Source organism: Chiloscyllium punctatum, chromosome 39 (genome assembly GCF_047496795.1).
Source record: "Chiloscyllium punctatum isolate Juve2018m chromosome 39, sChiPun1.3, whole genome shotgun sequence".
NCBI classification, from domain to species: Eukaryota; Metazoa; Chordata; class Chondrichthyes; order Orectolobiformes; family Hemiscylliidae; genus Chiloscyllium; species Chiloscyllium punctatum.
The window spans coordinates 26033262-26053093 of NC_092777.1; the positions used below are offsets into that span (position 1 = coordinate 26033262).

Sequence of the window (19832 nt, forward strand, 5' to 3'; positions counted from 1 at the left end):
AAAGGCATCTGGATGGGTGTATGAATAGGAAGAGTTTCAAGGGATATGGGCTGGGTGCTGGCAGATGGTACTAGATTGGGTTGGAATATCTGGTCGGCATGGATGAATTGGACCAAAAGGTTTGTTTCCGTGCTGTACATTTCTACAAATCTATGACTCTAAATGCTGACTCAATCGGTGACACCCATGTCCCATGAATGAATTGAAAATCCTTAGAAAGTTGTGTTGATATATGGACGTTTCCATTTGTGAAATGGAATGGGTATGTTGGCATTCAAACTCCCACCACAAGTACCAAGGCCTCAGCCGTTCAAACAATTTAAAAAGAAGAGTTCTAGTAAATATAACATAGATACTATTGTTCATATCAGCAATTCAAGCCCATAAAGAGGTTTACTGTTAACATTGGGTTGACACTTTATATAGAAAACAAGAGGATGGAAGGGAGAAGGGAAAAATTGTGTTTTAGGCACAGATCACAACAGTCTCATGTATTTTCTGGTGGAATAGTTTACTCTGAAAAGGAGAAATCTGGGAACGGATCAGGTCGGTTGCTGACCCAAGCCGATCACAAAGATTGAGAAGATTCTCAGAACTTGAGTTCCTTTCTCATTCATCTGGTCTTCCTTGCCAAGGACATCACAGCTCATATCAGCCACAGCTTTGCGATAGTGTCACACTATGTCAGAAGCTCAGGAATATAAACCTCACTCTACAATCCTCTACAAAACCCGTTACAGTAAAGAACAAGCTGAAGTGTTCCATTGTTGAATATACTATGTCTCAGACCCTTCGAACTGAGGTCAAATATCCCACAGCATTATCATGAAGAAAGGCAAGGGATGTCTTCCCAATGACCGGACCAATATTTCTCTCTTAATCATTAAAGCCGACTATCTGGTCATCGTTGTTTGTGGGCCCTTGTATGCAAATTGGCTGGCACATTGCTGACCCGGCAACATTAACTATAATTCAGGAATTACTGATTGGCTGCAAACGACTTAAGGATGTCATAAAAGGCACTATGTAAATTTAAACAGGATTCAAAATGCACAGTTACACAGTATACCCAAGTCCCTTTCCCTTAACTTCATGCCACAATGCCCTGTATTCAACCCTACAGCTCCAGGGCCAATTATAATTTGGCCCAAAGACATGTGACAAAACCAGCAATTGGTTACAGCCCTAAAGAGGTTGAAGTACTGGCATGTGTGTAATTTGGAGATTTCTGAAACTCAGATCTGGAAGTATTTGGGTCCATGAAAATCATATGCGTTCCGACCAAATAGCTCATAAAAGATCAATGTATGAAAACGTGTAAATTCACTCCAGCTGCTAAACATACCACATCGTATAAGTAATCTTCCCTCTCACAATCTAATCTGTGCTGCTCACTGCTTCCTGACGGTGAAACGCATCTGCGCTTTACTGGGTTGGAATCAGCCGAATCTTCGCCCCCGGTTTCACTGGGCTTATTCCGAGCTGGCACGCAAATTGCTGACATTTGAACAAGATCTATTTAAAAAGAAACACGCATGTGAGGCCTACACCGAAACTAGAACTGCCCTCAAATGATCTGTTGGCATTCAAGGCAGCAAATCGTTCCCTGTTGAAGGGTTGCACGCAACAATTCATGTGGCTGAGAGATTGAATAGAGGACTGTATGCGAACGGAGAAGCTCCGCTCCACCCTGACCAGGTGAAATTAACCTGATGGAACACAAGAGTATCCACAAACTCGCTACATGTCTCATTCCCGCCTCCTTCCCACCGTGATTGGTGGAAACCCCAGAAGTGAAAACGTTGGCAATCGCTGGTTGCTGATTGGTCCGTAAAGTTGCAAATCATTCCACGCCCCACGCCTCTCGTGTCCAACGAGACAGCGAGTATCTGAACGTCAAAAATTTAAAACAGGATCATTGGATCTGAAACATATTCTTTGATTATTTCATTCGACTTGCCTCAGTTTGTTGCAGACTAATGGTGCCTGCTTTCTAAAATTAAAGGCTGTTGATCTTTGAAATTGACTGGAGCGAGCATCTTTGGATACTCTCCCCACAGAACTCCTGAGTATTTACAGAATTCTCTATCCTTGTCCCACCAGGTTTGACAATATGAAATCTAATCATCATTTCGCGAGTGACAGTTCCTTTTCCATAGATACCAGATAAGTGCATATGGAATATTACAATATCCGAGCAATTGTTCGTCAGGTTCGGTTGGGCACCAGGAAAATGTTTTCATATATATTTCACTTTTTAAAAAGCGACAAAGCTGCAACATGTAATTCTGATACAAGGTCATCAACGTGAAAAGTTAACTTCTTCATCTTGATACAGAGGAGGAAGTGCTGGATGTCTTGAAACACATAAAGGGTGGATAAATCCCCAGGACCTGATCGGGTGTACCCGAGAACTCTGTGGGAAGCTAGAGAAGTGATTCCTGGGCCCCTTGCTGAGATATTTGCATCGTCGATAGTCACAGGTGAGGTGCCGGAAGACTGGAGGTTGGCTAACGTGATGCCACTGTTTAAGAAGGGTGGTAAGGAAAATCCAGGAGACTATAGACCAGTGAGCCTGACCTCAGTGGTGGGCAAATTGCTGGAGGGAGTCCTGAGGGACAGGATGGACATGTGTTTGGAAAGGCAAGGACTGATTAGGGATAGTCAACATGGCTTTGTGCGTGGGAAATCATGTCTCACAAACTTGATTGAGTTTTTTGAGGAAGTAACAAAGAGGATTGATGAGGGCAGAGCAGTAGATGTAATCTGAATGGACTTCAGTAAGACGTTCGACAAGGTTCCCCATGGGAGACTGATTAGCAAGGTTAGATCTCATGGAATACAGGGAGAACTAGCCATTTGGATACAGAACTGGGTCGAAGGTAGAAGACAGAGGGTGGTGGTGGAGGATAGTTTTTCAGACTGGAGGTCTGTGACCAGTGGAGTGCCACAAGGATCAGTGCTGGGTCCACTACTTTTTGTCATTTATATAAACCTAGGAGGTACAGTTAGTAAGTTTGCAGAAGACATCAAAATTGCAAGTGTAGTGGACAGCGAAGAAGATTACTTCAGATTACATCGGGACCTTGATCAGATGGGCCAATGGGCTGAGGAATGGCAGATGGTGTTTAATTCAGATAAATGTAAGGTGCTGCATTTTGGGAAAGCAAGTCAGAGCAGGACTTATATACTTAATGGTGAGCTCTTAGGGAGTGTTGCTGAACAAAGAGACCTTGGAGTGCAGGTTCATAATGGAGTTGCAGATAGATGGGAGTGTGAAGAAGGTGTTTGGTATGCTTTCCTTTATTGGTCAGAGTATTGAGTACAGGAGTTGGGAGGTCATGTTGCAGCTGTACAGGATATTGGTTAGGCCACTGTTGGAATATTGCATGCAATTCTGGTCTCCTTCCTATCGGAAAGATGTTGTGAAACTTGAAAGGGTTCAGAAAAGATTTACAAGGATGTTGCGAAGGTTGGAGGATCTGAGCTATAGGGAGAGGCTGAACAGGCTGGGGCTGTTTTCCCTGGAGCGTCGGAGGCTGAGGGGTGACCTAATAGAGGTTTACAAAATTGCAAGGGGCATGGATAGGGTAAATAGGCAAAGTCTTTTCCCTGGGGTTGGGGAGTCCAGAACTAGAGGGCATAGGTTTAGGGTGAGAGGAAAAAGATATAAAAGAGACCTAAGTGATAACTTTTTCACGCAGAGGGTGGTGTGTGCATGGAATGTGCAGCTGGAAGAAGTGGTGGAGGCTGGTATAATTGCAACATTTAAAAGGCATCTGGATGGGTATATGAATAGGAAACATTTAGAGGGATATGGGCCAAGTTCTGGCAAATGGGATCCGATTAAGTTAGGATATCTGGTCGGCATGAACGAGTTGGTCTGAAGGGTCTGTTTCTGTGCTGTACATCTGTATGACTGTGACTTGTTTTCAGAATTTTTATTGGCATCCTAAGTTTGTTCTGAATTTAATGCATTTGAGCTTGTGTGAGAAATGATGCAGAGTCAAAGAGTGTGGTGCTGGAAAAACACAGCCAGTCAGGAATCGTCCAAGGAGCAGGAGAATCGACGGTATGAGCATAATGAGAAGCCTCATTCCTGAGAGAGGGCTTACACTCAAAACGTCAATTCCCCTGCTCCTCAGATGCTGCCTGACCAGTTGTGCTTTTCCAGCACCACACTCTTCAACTCTGGTCTTCAGCATCTGCAGTTCTCACTTTCTCCTTCCTGAAGAGTGATGCAGATGGGGATTCTCAAAATCTTCCCAAGAAAGAAGTGGAGGCTGGCTGATTGAAGTTATTCAAGCTTGAGTTAGATAAACAAGGATGTGAAGGTTTATTGGTCAGACAGAAAGCTGGAGTTGAGCCCACATCCAAATTAGCTGCAATCTTTCTGGATGGCTTACTCCAGCTCCAGTGCTCCAGTATCACACAAGCACTTGCTGTGGATGGGGAAGGACTGATTCACAGAGTTCCCTAGAAATGTTTGTATGAGACATAGGCATTGTTAGCATGGCCAGCATTTGTTGCCCATTCATAATTTGTGCCATTTCAGGTCAATGACCTTTCATCAGAGTTGGAAAGTGTTGAAGGTGTTAGATGCTTTAAGTACAGAGGAAGGATTAGAGGAAGGGAGCAGATGGTGGGAGAACAAAGTGATGATTGGTGATGTGATGGAAGGTAGGAGAGTTTAAATGACAAAAGGGATGATGGTGGAAGGCAAAAGGGGGTCAAACTTGGATAATGACAAAGCAAAGCTGGGCTTAGGGGAGTAGTATATGCAAAGCAAATTCATCACCTACAAACAAAACAAAATAAAGATTTTTTTATTAAATTGGCAGCAGAGCTTATGATCTGAAATTGTTAAACTCAGGAGTGAGCCTGGGAAGTGGTAATGTACCTGATTGAGAGAAGTGGTGGGGTACTCTGTGTTGAGACTAGATTAGATCCCCTACAGTATGGAAACAGGCCCTTCAGCCCAACGGTCCATACTGACTATCGGAAGAGTAACCCACCCAAGACCCATTCCCCTATCCTATATTTACCCCTGACTAATGCACCTCACACTATACCAATTCACCTAACCTGCACATTTTTGTGATTGTGGGAGGAAACCGGAGCACCTGGAGGAAACCCACGCAGATACAGGGGGAATGTGCAAACTCCACACAGACAGTTGCCTGAGGCAGGAATTGAAACAGGGTCCCTGGTGCTGTGAGGCAGCAGTGCTAACCACTGAGCCACCTTTCTGTCGTAGACCAAGCTCTTCAAACATAGGGATCTTGTGCCAACACTGCACCTCACTCATCCCCAGGAAGTGGTATCAAGAACTAGCTCTCCTGACCCCTTGACACATCCTGAGGGCGCCTTGCAGCTGCAAACTCCTCCTATGCTGGAGGTTTTTCAGCCTTGGTGGTAGTTTGTTGCAGCTCCTGGGCTTGCTAGTGCATCTGTTCCATCTCCATCTACCTTCACTTTCTAAGTCAAGTCAGCCACTGTGAAGAATATCCCAAGTGTAGCTGGATCCATCATTGCTGCTGGCATTGACCTGCAGTGGGAACATAAGGGACAAAGGAGATTCTTAGCATGGAGAAGAGTCAGACTGATGTACCCTGCCAATGATGGTTGCCCACACTTCTTCATCCCAATCCCACATCAAGCATGAAAGTTCTTATTACAGACAATAGCATGTAATTTGAATATCTATAATACAGTTGAAAAGGAATTCAATTCTGTGCTGCACAGCATCATTGGAAGTCACTTAAGAACTCTGTTTGTTGTGGCCAATATCCACTTCTCTTAAAATTAGTTGCAATAACTTCAGCTTTATTAAGATGTCCTGTGCAATTTGTCGAAACAAATGTGATGGTGGACATTGCTTGTGACCAGCATTTGCACCCCAACTGAAGTTTGGCAATGCTCATTGTTATATTGAATGGTCCTCCATGGAGGCCACAATGATGGTCACTGTCTATAACCACTTCCTCCTAACACTGTCCTCATAGCCTTCCATGTGCCCTCCCATTCTCCACCTCCTTCCCACTTATTTCTCCTGTCACCAACCTAGTTCCCTCCTTAATTCATGCATCTGCCTCTCCCCATCAATACTGAATCCTCTCAATGTACAGCACTCCTTTCTTTCCCAATTTCCTTGAGAAATCTCCACCCCTCAATGTATAGCCAACCAAGATGGATGACTTTCCTGCTTCTGACTTACTTTGATGGACAATCCCAGGTAATGACTAAGCAGAATCCTGATCACTCTCTTTGCATCTCCAGACACCATTTCCATGACTGTTTGCAATGACTCTGTAGGACTGATCGTAGCCCAGTACCTGTACTGTAGTTGGACATATCCCCAAATTATGACTGCCCCAAATGGACTACTGACTATTGGCCAAGTTTCTAGACTATGCTCTTGACTGACTCTATCAAAACCCCTTGACTGAAAGCAACCCCTCTGACCCAACCCAGGATCAACCCCATGTCATTTCAGATATGACCATTTGACTGAACAGTCATGAAGTGTGTTTGCTGTATAGGCAGTTGACATATGCAATATGTATGAGATTGACATGATACAATGCCCCACAGCATGACCCCTGGATTGATGTGTCTGTATCTGTATCTGTTTTAAATAGCAAGTCAATACCAGAGTATTGTGAGCCCTTATGCTTTGCTTGAAGTGTCAATGCACTAAAAGACGTGGCAAGGCAAGGAACAGATGGTGTGAAAGTCCAGGTAGGCATAATCCAGGTGAGTGTGTGGTAAGAAAGTGAGCAGCCCTGAGATGCTGCCTGGTCCAATCTGTGAACTAGGTGTCCCTCCATGCACACACAATGTCCTTGAAGCACATTCAAATGCTCGTCACTGTTCATCCTAAAGTGTAGCTTCAAAGAACAGAAATGTCCTTTACAGTTTGGAAAGATATCATCAAGATCCGAGAGGCTGCCAGTTATTAGATGCAGCCAAAGTCCTATTAACTTTAGAGAAATTTGGAACCAAAGTTATATAACTTGGCTGTAGACCATTTGTAGCAATTTTCTGATAGAACTTATTGAGCTTGTTAAGAAGCAGTAGTTTAGATATCATACATTATTTAGAAAGTACTGTGAGAGATGAGACCATTTCACAAATCCTACAGAATGGAACAGCGGGGCGATGGTTTTGGAATGGTAGAATATTCATCCCAAGTGTTGTGCAATCTTTGGCAGTAACAATCTTTTTTCTTCCTTCAGGCTGTTGTAGGGGAACCTCTTGTCCTTTCCCAGGAAGAAGGTGGCTTGTTCCTCTCTATATCCTTCTCCCTGTCCATTTATTTGTATACATTATTTTGGGTCTGGTGGCCGAACTTGTGTCTATCACTTGTCTAAACCCTCTCAGTTAATAACTATGGGCAGCTGCTCATGATGCCAGGATGACTATTGTCCCCTTGTCCACCTACATTTGAAGGTTAATTTTTATTCCTTCGAAGAACCAAACCTTCTTAATTTCCTCAGCACTGCTTTCATGGCGCCCATTAAATCACAGGATATACTAAACATAGAATACTAAAAGCGCTAATTTTTAAAGGGATCCTAATTTCCAACAGCCCTGACACGATGGTGCTGGTTGTCCAAGATGGAGATCCAGAGTTGCCAGAAATTGATATAGTAAACCATTTGGCTCACCTTCATCTATTTATCAATAATTTCCAGAAGTCCCACCTGACATTGTGTAAACTGCAGATCATAAAACAGTATCCAACTGATAATTTAATGATTTCATGTGTTTTTGTTCCCCCTAGTCTGTCGGGAAGTCTATTTGGCCACTCTTTGTGCAGGAAAAGAAACAGATGTTCATTCTAAACTTACCTTTCACTAATTTGAACCAGTGACCTTCTTCTGCCGCCACAACATATTGAAGGTAATATTCCTATTTATCTTTTACATTTCGGTAACAATCATGGATGTCATTAAGATGCCTAATCTTTGTACAGAAAAATATTATGCTTTCTTCGTAACTTAGAATAAGAATGATAAGTATCTGTCTTATGGCCATTCTGTGCATAATGTCATTGTTTGCAAGACTCCCTGTTTTTCCATGACCAGAAGTTGGCCCAGTGCTGAACGTGTGTTTGGCCAGACCACTACCCAGTTTACTTTGATTTATATTCCATTGCTATTACAATATCGTGCAACATTTGTTTGATTTTAATGATTGCTGCTCTGCATTGGCTGGCTATGTGGTTTTTCAGCCTGCAAAGACTCTCAGATGACTTATAGATTGCTCCCTATTTTAATATTCTTCAAGGACTAACAGGTTTCACTTAATTATTTTTCTTCCTACACATTACTGTGAAGAGAATGATAAGACTGTTTGTGATAGTTTCTATACAACCTTTAGGAATCCTTTGAAGTAACTGAAATGTTTTCAAGCAGACTTGAATCTAAAATACAAGGAAGCATTTTTCATGTGTTGCCAAGGATTGTTATACTATGTTTATGATTAATATTTTCTTACTATTGACATTTAAAAAGATCATCCCTACAATTAGATGATCCTATAGTCATTCAAAACTCTTGACTCATTTTCTTTTCTGGTCACAGACTTGCATATCAGGTTTATAAAAAAAAACTTACACAAAGTAAACTGTGCATCATAAAACAGTATCCATTTCATACATAGCTGATAAAGTCCTACCCACAAAATGGTTGCATTAGTAATTGTTTTTCCTAGTCCTCGTCAACATTTCATATGTAGGCAACAAGGCAACACGCTTGCCCTGGAGGATGGTGCAATGTTGTGGAAGGATTCACATTCAATTAAACCATGCCCCAATTCTCTCTCCATTGCCAGAATCATGCACTTACCTCCCAATAAGCTTGGTGGATGCTCGAGTAGTTATTCCCCTCAGATGGCAAATTATAATGAGAAGGGCTATTCACAATCACTGAACTTGAGAAACCAAGAGCTCAGAGCCAGGACTCCATCAAGTGGATCCACCTGGGATGCTCCAGGATCCTGCAACATCTTGTTGCAGGGCCAGCACAGTGGCTCAGTGGTGAGCACTGCTGCCTCACAGCACCAGGGAACAGGGTTCAATTCCCACCTCGGGCGACTGTCTGTGTGGAGTTTGCACATTCTCCCCGTGTCTGCATGGGTTTCCTTTGGGTATTCCGGTTTCATCCCACAGTCCAAAGATGTGCAGGTCAGGTGAATTGGCCATGCTAAATTACCCATAGTGTTAGGTGCATTAATCAGGGGGAATGGGTCTGGGTGAGTTACTCTTCGGAGGGTCAGTGTGGACTTGTTGGGCCGAAGGGCCTGTTTCCATACTGTAAATAATCTAATCTAATCTTAATCAGAGACTATCACCAGACATGGGCTCAATGGCAAATGCCCCATGCCTAGCGTTACTGAGACAAACAGAGCAGAGGGATCTCTGTTGAATGCCCACTACATTCAACACATGCTGCTCTTCATCTTCAAATTGTACATAGCTATTAGTAATAGTAATCATATATCACCAATTGATGAAAACATTAAGAACTGCTGATTTAATGTAATTGAAAAAGAGCTAAACAACATAAAACAACATTTGATTATGGAATGAATGCATTGCCTGTAGAGACAGATTCAACTGTGACTTCAGAAGGATGAGCTTCTGAAGGGAGATCATTTGCAGGGCTTTGAGAAAAGAGACAGGGTGAGACTAGCTAATTTGTTCTTCTAAAGAGCAGCAATGACCTGACAGAATGAAGGGCCTCCTTCTGACTGTAATGATTGCATGTTGTTTTTCTGTGATAACCATCTGCATTGTGGATTAAAATTGCGATGCTTTGCGTGCAACATCATTGAATTGATCCTAAACGATGGTCCTCTCATGTTGGAACTTACACTTAGTCAAAGAAGATGGTGGGAAGTTATCACAATGTCATGACTGATATTGAATGTCAGTTAAACTTTTGACAGTTGTCAAAAAGAGATAATATCGATTGACATCCATTCTACTCCACTCTGGCAAATGATGTAAGTGATGAATGACATATTTCTGATCCCACGTCACATGGTTTACTATATTTCCAGATATCAGAATTACTCAGCGAAGAAAGTGAGAATTGAGCCTGAAGAAAATTAATCTACCAGAATAAGTTAAAAAAGGACTTAGATTTAGATAGCATATTTAACAACCTCAGATGGCCCAAAGTCCTTTATAGATAATAGAGTGGTTTTGAAGTCTAGTCACTGTTGAAATGTGGGAATACTGGAAGCCAATTCATGTAGAGCAAGGTCTAGTAGACAGCAATGTGAAAATACTGGATTAGTGGTGCTGGAAGAGCACAGCAGTTCAGGCAGCATCCAACGAGCAGCGAAATCAACGTTTCGGGCAAAAGCCCTTCATCAGCAATGTGAAAATGACCAGTGAATCTGTGATATTGATTGAAAGATGTATATTGATAGGGCACAGGTGATAATTCTTATGCCCTTGTTTGAAATGGAGCATTTTACATCCACCTTTGAGAACAGGATCTCATCCATAACTAGCTTCTTTTATAGTGAACCATTGGAGTATCTATCTATATTTCAATGATCAAGTCCATGAGTAGGATTAACATTTGGCTGGGCAGTGAGAGTGCCCCTAATAGAGCCACAGTGTAAGTGGATGATAGAAAACCTGTTTTTGACTGGGCCGTTAGATGAATTGTTTTTTCTATTGCAAGTTTGGAGAAAGGCAAGACAGATGGCTTTGCACCCCAGATACAATTAAAATGTATGTCAGCTCTCTGTCTGTTATATCACATATCCTTTGATGCAGTTCAGGTGTCACACTTTTGAGATCAGTATTTTATAGGCTTGTGTTTCATATTCATAAAAGAGGAATAAGACAGAGCTCAACGGGTGGGTGATATACAAGTAAATATTAAGTGACTAGGAAGCTAATGGTGGAAAGTTCCAGACACGTGTGAAAGCAATGATCAGGAATGAGTGGGAAGAGTAGCTCCAAAATGTTCTGACATTATGTTCCCATTCTGAATTTTCTGCCGATGCAACTTTACAGGTGGAAGCAAGAATTATAAATCATAAATTATTTAGCTCAGTGTAAACTACTTATTATTATTCATAGAAGTTAGTGTTGTTACAAAAGCAAACGCGCTCCTTTAGGCGCCTACTCCCATGTCGCACAGATGAATTTGATGAACTTGGGTGGAACATCAAGTGTTGGGTTAAGCTTTACTAATCCTTTCTCTGCGAATGGCCCAAATACTCCCTCTTGGCTGCTGTCCATATCAATCAGAGCAAACCCCTCCCTCATCATTTTGGCTCCAGAAACATTAAGGTGTGCCAAGGCTTAAGTGTCACCTGTAGAAAATCCTGCAAAAAGCTGCATGTGAATGATTTTTTTAAATGAGACTCTGTAAGCAATGACATTCAGGTGATTTTCACAGTAACATACTAATAATATATAAGGCTTATTGATTTATTCTTAGTAAATAAATTGTATGTTTGCACACTGTACCAAGAACAATCAATTTCCTTTAAGTATTCTTTTTTCTGACTTTTTTGCTGAAAATCTTTTGTTTTCAAGGATATTGGAATTGCAACGACTCTGTTGGATTTATGGTTTAGTAACAGGTTATTCAGCCCAATAGATTTATGTCAATATCTAGTCTATGTATAATCTGTGGTAGGAGGGTTATCATCTTGTCCTGTCAGCACTAATTCTATCTGGGTCTTCCAAACCAGTGATTTACACCACCTATAAGGGCAACAGATGAATGGGAACACCACCTCAAATTCTCCTCCAAACCATGTAGCATACCAACGTGAAGCTGTACCATTGTTTCCTCACTGTCACAGGGTCACAATTCTAAAACTCACTCTATATCAGCACTCTGGGAGTAATGTATCTGAGGATTGCAATGGTTCGTGAAGGCAGCTCCCTGACACCGTCTTTGGGCCAAATAAGGATGGGCAATAAAAACTGCAACACCAGTTCCTGTCAACTGAGATTTTAAAAATGCTTCCATTCACTTCCTCCCTTGTTTTGCCTATTGAGCTCCCACTTAAATATATCCATGCTCTTTGCCTCAGATACTCCCTGTGGTGCCCCATTGCTAATCATATCCTTACTAAAAATAATCTAAACTCCTTAGTGACTATTTTATATTTATAGCCTTGATCTCTGCTCTCCTTTGCAAAAGGAAACAATGCTTTTTCTACCCTATGGGATAGAATAGGTCTTGATGGGTTGAATGGTCTGCTTCAGTGCTGTACTTACAGTGAATTTGTTGTGTCATGTCTCTCCAGTTTGTTGCATGTCTCACAGAATATCTCATCATCTCATCTCAGAAAGTAATAACTGGGGTCGTGAGTTTAACCTGAGGGTCACCATGCTTCAGGTAAGGAGTGAGTTTGAGAAAGAGTGTCCTTTATTGGTAACCTCAGCCAGTGCGGGAATTGAACCCATATGGCTAATGTCACGTTGTATTGCAGATCCACACTAACTGACATCTGCACAGCTGCCCACAGAGGTTGGCATCAGACATGCGCTAGCCTCACCACATCATCATGGTACATCTTAGTCTCACTTGGAAAATAGTTCTCTATTCCAGTGTTTCATATATGAATGCACTGACACTTTTCATTGAAATGCTGCTGCCACACCACGTTATATAAAGGGACAGGTACATGTCTCATACATCTGAGCAGAGAGCTTGATGGGGCTGTTTGCTTTCTTTCTTAGTGATTACACGCTTCATAGGAGCAAATTACTACAGATGCTGAAATCTGTATTGAAGGCAACAAATGCTGGAGATCACAGGGGATCAGGCAGGATCCATGGGGAAAGAGCAAGCTAACGTTTCGAGTCTAGTCTAGATGACTGGTCTAATGAAAATTTATCTAGACTCAAAACGTTAGCTCGTTCTCTCGCTCCATGGATGCTGCCTGACCTGCTGTGGTCTCTAGCATTTGTTGTTTTCAGATTATTCACTTCATGCTCACTTGGATGCTCACAGTATCTCTGTCTTAGTGTAACAATGAAGACAGAGAGCAGTGATGACTCAAGCAGGTGGACATACTGCTGCAGCAATGTGCTATATCAATGTCACACCTAGAGCACATGTCAGCAGCTTATCCAGCAAGCATGTTGCGTTTGCCCAAGTCAAATGGCCATGTCTCCAAACCTAAGGGGAATAGTCCTCAGTCAAGTCAACGGGGATTGGCGTCAGTTAGTGGGTGCTGTCTGATCTCAGACTAAAGACTTGGACACTGTCAGTTGGCCACTTGGGGTGGTCAGGGTCAAGTGTTCTGTATCACTACAGGTCGGAGAGTAGGTCATGCTAAATTGTACAGGTCCAGTGCATCAGTCCAGAGATCAGGATTAGTCAGCTGGGGAGCTGCACATGGTCAGTCAGGGGTCTCATCAGTCAGAGCCGACCTTCCAAGTTAGTCAGAGAGATGGGTCACGGACAGTCATGGGAGGTCTATTCACTGAAATTCAAGGCAGCTTCTCAGGAGCCACAAAGGTGGAGAAGTCAATTGTGGGGATTAGAGTAAGCAAGCTGGACTACAAAGGGGCCATTAATTGTGAAGGATGAAACTCAACGTAAAAAGGGAGGAGACAATAGTACCTTGGATTGCATTAGTTAGTGAAGGAGGGGAAGGGGTTCATCGACAGTCACTTCCACCTTGACTTTGAAGGTGGCAATCTAAGCTAGAGGCCTGGGGCTCTGACAGTACTGTTAGGAGATGAGAACTTCATTGAAACCATTGGTGGGAACATGTTGATGCTCAGAACTAATGGTGTCAACAGGGAGTGTAAGAGAGACAAAAATACAAAAATGTGGGGGTTGGGGGGAGGCCCCTAGATTATCCAAATAATAGTCCAAATAACATGTCAGAAATGTTGAGGAACACAGGGTCTAATGAGAGGGAGGAACTGAAGGAAATCGACATTAGTCAGGAAATGATGCTGGGAAAACTCATGGGATTAAAAACTGAAAAATCCCCAGGACCAGATGCATCCAGGGTACTTAAGGAAGTTGCTCTCAAAATAATGAATGTGTTAGTGGTTATTTTCCAAGAATCTATAGACTCTGGAACAGTTCCTATGGTTCGGAGGGTAGCTAATGCAACCCTACTATTTAAAAAAGGAGGTAGAGAGAAAGCAAGAAATTATTGACTGGTTAGCTTGATATCAGTAGTGGGGAAAATGCTGGGGTTAACAATAAAAGATTTAATAGCAGAGCACTTGGAAAACAGTGACAGGATTGGATTGAATCAGCATGGATTTACAAAAGGGAAATTATGCTTGACAAGTCTATAGGATTTTTTCAAGGATAGGTTAATTAAAGCCAACGGATATGGTTTAATTAAATTTTCAGAAGGCTTTCAATGTATTCTACATAAGAGATTAGCATGTGAAATTAAAGTGGATTAGGGATAGTGTGCTGGTGTGGCTAAAGAATTGCTGGCAGATGGGGAATAAAGAACAGGAATAAATGGGCATTTTTCCATGTGGAAGCCAGTGACTGGTGGGGTACCACAGGGATCAGTGCTCGGATTCTAACTATTTAGAAATTATGTAAATGATTTAGATGAGGGAAATACATGTAGTCTCTCCAAGTTTGAAAGTAACACAAAATTACATGGGAGGGTGAACTATGAGGAGAATGCAGAGATGCTTCAATGTGATTTGGACAAGTTCAGTGTGTAAGCAAATGCATGGCATGGAAGCAAAATCAAGCTGCATGTTATCTGAACGATAATCAACTGGGAAAATGGGAGATGCAAAAGGGATAATGTCCCAGTCAATGAAAGTAAGTGTTCAGGTGCAGCAGGTTGGGAAGAAGACCATGATCGCACCTGCAGCGATTCTGAAAAATCCATGTCCCACTACTCTTCATTCCACTGGATTTCTCAAAGTAACCCACTGGTTTTCCTTGCATCCTACTACTAACCACTGGCCATGAAGCCTTCTGCCTCTTGTGTGTACCAGGTACTGCCAGCATCTCCACCACCTCCATGGTGAAATGGCTGGCTCTCCCAGAATCCACCATTTGGACCTCGAAGGATGAAAATACCAAGGCCTGGGGGAAGCATCGACAAAGCAGCCTCCTGCATCCTCTAGCGATTTAGATACAGATGTCTCAGTGTGAATGTTGGGCTTAGAAAGTGTGTGGAATCACAATCATATGAGCACCTCACTGCCATGTTCATGTAGCTGGCTGAGGAAGAAATACTCCTGGCAGCTGGCACTTGGAGGGTTGAAAAAGATCAAGCACCTGTTCAGTGCCAGGCTGGAGAGGACCTTGTGGTTTTGGCATTCAGGGACTTTATCCACAGGCATAAGGAGGAACAGGAGTGGCAGATAGCTGTTTTCCAATGACTGTCACTGCCCAGAAGCTGCAGCAGTACAGTGACATGGTAGGCCCCTGTTGCCTCCATGGGCAGGTTGGCAGATGCCAGGCCCTACACTCTTGGGTGCTGCGAAGAAGCACACTCACATGCTCTCCATTGACCTCCTCATGACCAATGGAGTGGCAACAAAGGGACAGAGAACCCAGTGAGCACTCCAGGATTTCCCTTCCACACAAGGAGACAGGGTAGTGGCAGGAGGCACTCAATCAGAGGAGGAACCACACATTGCTTCTCAGAACTCCTCACTCCAGAGATGGCCAAGCTCTGCACCTCCAACCTGCCTGCCCCTCTCTGGCCCTGGGACGTTCAAGCTGAGGAGGGTCTACGTGCATTTGACAAGAAGCCCCTCAGCATATCTGGCCTGTACAGACCTGCATATCCCCAGAGTCTCCTGCTCAAACCTTCAAGGACAAAGGGTTCCGTTGCTGAGCAGGGTCTTCCCCAACCCCAGCTGCAGAATCAAAGAGTGCACTAAGGAGGGAGAGCAGGAAGAAACTTACTGAAGGGCCTTTGGCGACTTCAGTGACAATACATGCAAATTATGTGACAATGTTTTATAAATGGCCCTGATATGATTGTATATCTGGATGTTGTTCCTCTCTGTCGCCTCAAGTAGAACAGTTCCAGCCTGATGCCTAACGTAAGCCAAAGAGGATTCAGAAGAGATTTACCAGGATGCTGCTGGGTATGGAAGGTTTAAGTTACAAAGAAAGGCTGGATTGGCTGGGACTTTTTTCACCGGAGCGTGGGAGGTTGAGAGGTGATCTTGGGGAGGTTTATAAAATCATGAGGGGTATAGATATTGTTAATGGTAGGTGCATTTCCCTAAAGGGGAATTTCAAGACTAGGGGGCATATTTTTAAGGTGAGAGAGAATTAAAAAGGGCACGAGAGGCAATTTTCTAATACAGAGGGTGGATCACGTATGGAATGAACTCTCTGAAGTGATGGATGTGGGCACAGTTACAATGTTTAAAAGACCGTTAGTGTCATAGAGATGCACAGCACAAAAACAGACTCTTTGGTCCAACTTGTCCATGCCGACTAGATAGCTAAACAAATCTAGTCCTATTTGCTAGCATTTGGCCCAAATCCCTGTAAACCATTCCTATTCATATACTCATCCAGATGCTGTTTAAATGTTAGAATTGTACCAGCCTCCACCACTTCCTTTGGCAGCTTATTCAATATACGCACCACCCTCTGCGTGCAAAAGTTGCCCCTTAGGTTCTTTTTAAATCTTTCTGCTCTCATTTTAAACCTATGCTGTCTTGTTTTGGACTCTCCCATCCCAGGGCATGCTGGTGAGACCTTGTCTTTTCCTGATGAAGGGCTTATGTCCAAAAGGTTGACTTTCCTGCTCCTCAGATGCTGCCTGACCTGCTGTGCTTTTCCAGCACCACATGTTTTGACTCTGGCACTCCAGCATCTGCATACCTCACTTTCACCTTGTCTATTCACTCTATTCATGCCCCTTATGATTTTATAAACCTCTATAAGGTCACTCTTCAGTCTCTGATGCTCCAGGGAAAGCAGCCCCAGCGTCTACAGCATCTCCCTATAGCTTAAACCCTCCAGACCTGGTAACATCCCTGTAAATCTTTTCTGAACCCTTTTAAATTTTGCAACAAGTTTCCAAGCACGGGCTGGTTGGATGAAGAGTCTGTATCCATACTATATGATTCTATAACTCATGGCCATACAGGATGCTCCCTGGCTTAATGTGTCTGGTAAGATGTTGCTGCAGCTTTTCAAGTGAAAGAATCAAGATGGATCGGCCCTCGTCCTACAACATCCTTATTCTTTCATAACCTTGGTGTCCAAAAATGAAGGTAGGAATGAGTCGGTGAGCGATGTTTGGATTAGGGAGGTACACAGCAAATGCTGTGGGAGGGTGGTGCAATGCATTAGGATGGCTAGGAATTAGAGATTTCCCCCCAACAAAGGTTTGTCTCCTGTACGTGGGTGCATGGGTTTGTGGGTAATGTCATTTCCCTTTAAATGCCATCATATTAATGGGTCTTGCAGGCCACTCCCTCACAGGTTCAGTTACATACCCAGCCTATGGTTGCAGACACTTGCTTCCCCATTGTGGACTTCTGATTTCCAACATGATGGAAGGTGACCGTGAGTGCTCTCCAGTCAGTGGATTCCAGCCTCTACCTCTACATGCTGGTGAGACCTTGAACATGTAGATCCCATTCCTAGTAGCCTTTCCTGTAAAGCCTTGCAGATATAGTTTCTACCCCTTCATCATTGTTCCCCCTCCCCCCTTCCCCAAGCCTTAAAGAATAACTTGCCAGCTCTCCTTCTCACAGCAGTAGCACCCTTCCCTTCCTTCCCCTTTCCCCTTAGTGACCTGACTGGATAGCCCCAATGAGAAGTGTCCAGACACCTGACTGGTGGCTGTACTACTCCCTGACTGTGTTAGCCCAATACCCCTGGACTGGCCATGATGGAGCCACTGGACTGACCGTCACTCACCCCCTTGATGTAGAGGAATGAGCCCCTTGACTGGACACTTAACTGTGACCAATCCCTAAACCGCTACACGAGGCTGCCCTTGACTTACAGTGCCAGGCTTCCCTGACTGATGGATATTTGCATGAACTTCAGTGAGGATACTGCCCTGTGGCATTGCTTGCATACAGTGCATGCAGGATGGGTTCTCTGTATGCTGCTGGCTCACGGTGCATGTGTGAGATTGATGTGATATACTGTCATTCAACAAGAGATGTGCTGTCTTACTGACCTGTAAGGAAAGCTGCCTGGTTGTGTTACTCTGGTCATTGGCACAGCAAGACATGACAAGGCATGGATGTATGAGCCAGCAGGTAGGTGCTCAGTGGGTGAATGTTAAAAGAACAATTGCATACCCCTGAGAGGCAATCCAGTCCAATCCATGACCTGACTCCTTGTCAAAGCGTATGAGATCTTCCTTTAGCCTTTCAATGCAAGTTGCTAATTACCCTACAATGCAAGACTGTACTCCCGTACTTCCTGAATGGTCTGCAAGTATACTGGAAAGGTGCCATGATGACTGTGAGCATTGGTGAAAGCCAGATACCAATGTTCATGTGGCCGGTGCGTGTTGATCATGCCCTGAGATGCTGCTTGGTGCTGGGTATCATGGAAGTCCTTGACAGCATGTGGTGAACTCAATCTGCCAGGTACCTGCTCGGATTTTCATCTCGGAGTATTCTCCATGTTTGATAAGATAAGAAGCTACAAGTTAATGAGGTAATTGGGCAATGAACATGATGTGTAATAAGTTATAATTCCCCTCCTTTGTTAACTCATTGTTTCCGAGTAAGGATTTTCTGCTTGTGAGAAGCACAAAAGGTACAGCCAGATTGGGTCTTGCCAGAATTCTTGTCTGATTCAAGCCCATGTTACCCAGACACCTATATAGTTCTGCCCTCTGTGTTTGCTGGGAAACAAGTAAACTGTGTAAAGAAATCCATTCATATCACCTTTGTGGTGATTTATTTAGTTTCCAGGTTACTAATAAGAGGTAAGCAAAATGTTATTCATTGCCACGTCATGAGCTAATGGCATGTTATTGTTTTGGTCAGGACACATGTCTTACAAACTTGTTTTCAAATTCCTTCATTGGAATGTGCGCGCCTCCCCCCTTCTCCTGTTTTGGAACAACATCAATTTTGCTTCACCTTGGGCAACACCACAGGAAATAGGATGTGCCACCTTCAGTGTGGGCATCATTGCATGTCAACTGCATGGAACACCACAGCCATTGTGGTCAGTGTGACACATTGCTAAGCACAAGATGTAAAACTTTTTTAAAAAGTGAAAACTGCTCCCCGTAATTCTTTGGCTTATATTACGTAAAAAGTGGACGCATGACTTGAAGATGATATATTCCCAGGTGTCCATTACTCTAAATTTAATAGGTTGTTCAGAGTCATCAAGCATTTGTTTTACTGTTTCAATCCTGATACTGGACTGAATATAGTTCAAAATTTGCCTCTAACTGTGAACAGTGGGTTTAAATTTCATTTCTTTTTTATTTTAAAATAGGAGGCCCAAATCCTCCTGAAAGGAAATAAAATGGTTAAAAAGAACAGTAATTAATGTCAACAACATCCACTTGCTTCTTTTTAATCTCTTGAAAGAGTTTGTTTGTGATACCAATGACCACATTGTAATTATTTGTTGGGAGGAGCTTGAGAACAAGGCGTGAGCATATTAAATGAATGGCAACAGAAACTGTCATTAAATCCAGGAACTTCAACATTCCTGACATTTCTACCACAGCCTGATTTCCTCATACCAGTGAGCCCATCTGTGGCATCTGGAGAATGTTCTGATGATGCTGACAGAATTCCTTTTCAAAATAAAAATATTTAAGACAAAAAGATAGATGAAGGTGGAAATTACAATTCAGAAGCAGACCACTGAAACTGAGAA

General features: G+C 43.0%; 1 protein-coding gene and 1 long non-coding RNA gene across 3 annotated transcripts in view; one reads left to right on the forward strand and one right to left on the reverse strand.

The window, feature by feature from the left end:
- The window catches only part of b3gntl1 (UDP-GlcNAc:betaGal beta-1,3-N-acetylglucosaminyltransferase-like 1), a 369979-nt gene extending 368227 nt beyond the window's left edge, over window positions 1-1752 (reverse strand). For both annotated transcript variants that reach the window (XM_072558329.1, XM_072558328.1), the window contains exon 1: window positions 1346-1752. In XM_072558329.1, the coding sequence (XP_072414430.1) occupies window positions 1346-1504 (159 nt within the window). In that variant the 5' untranslated portion in view covers window positions 1505-1752. The remainder of the gene's footprint in view (window positions 1-1345) is intronic.
- A 133-nt stretch (window positions 1753-1885) lies between these two features.
- Window positions 1886-19832, forward strand: part of LOC140463884 (uncharacterized) — a 31154-nt gene continuing 13207 nt past the window's right edge. Inside the window, exons 1-2 of the long non-coding RNA XR_011954800.1 lie at window positions 1886-2483; window positions 7787-7905. This is a non-coding gene — a long non-coding RNA (uncharacterized lncRNA). The remainder of the gene's footprint in view (window positions 2484-7786; window positions 7906-19832) is intronic.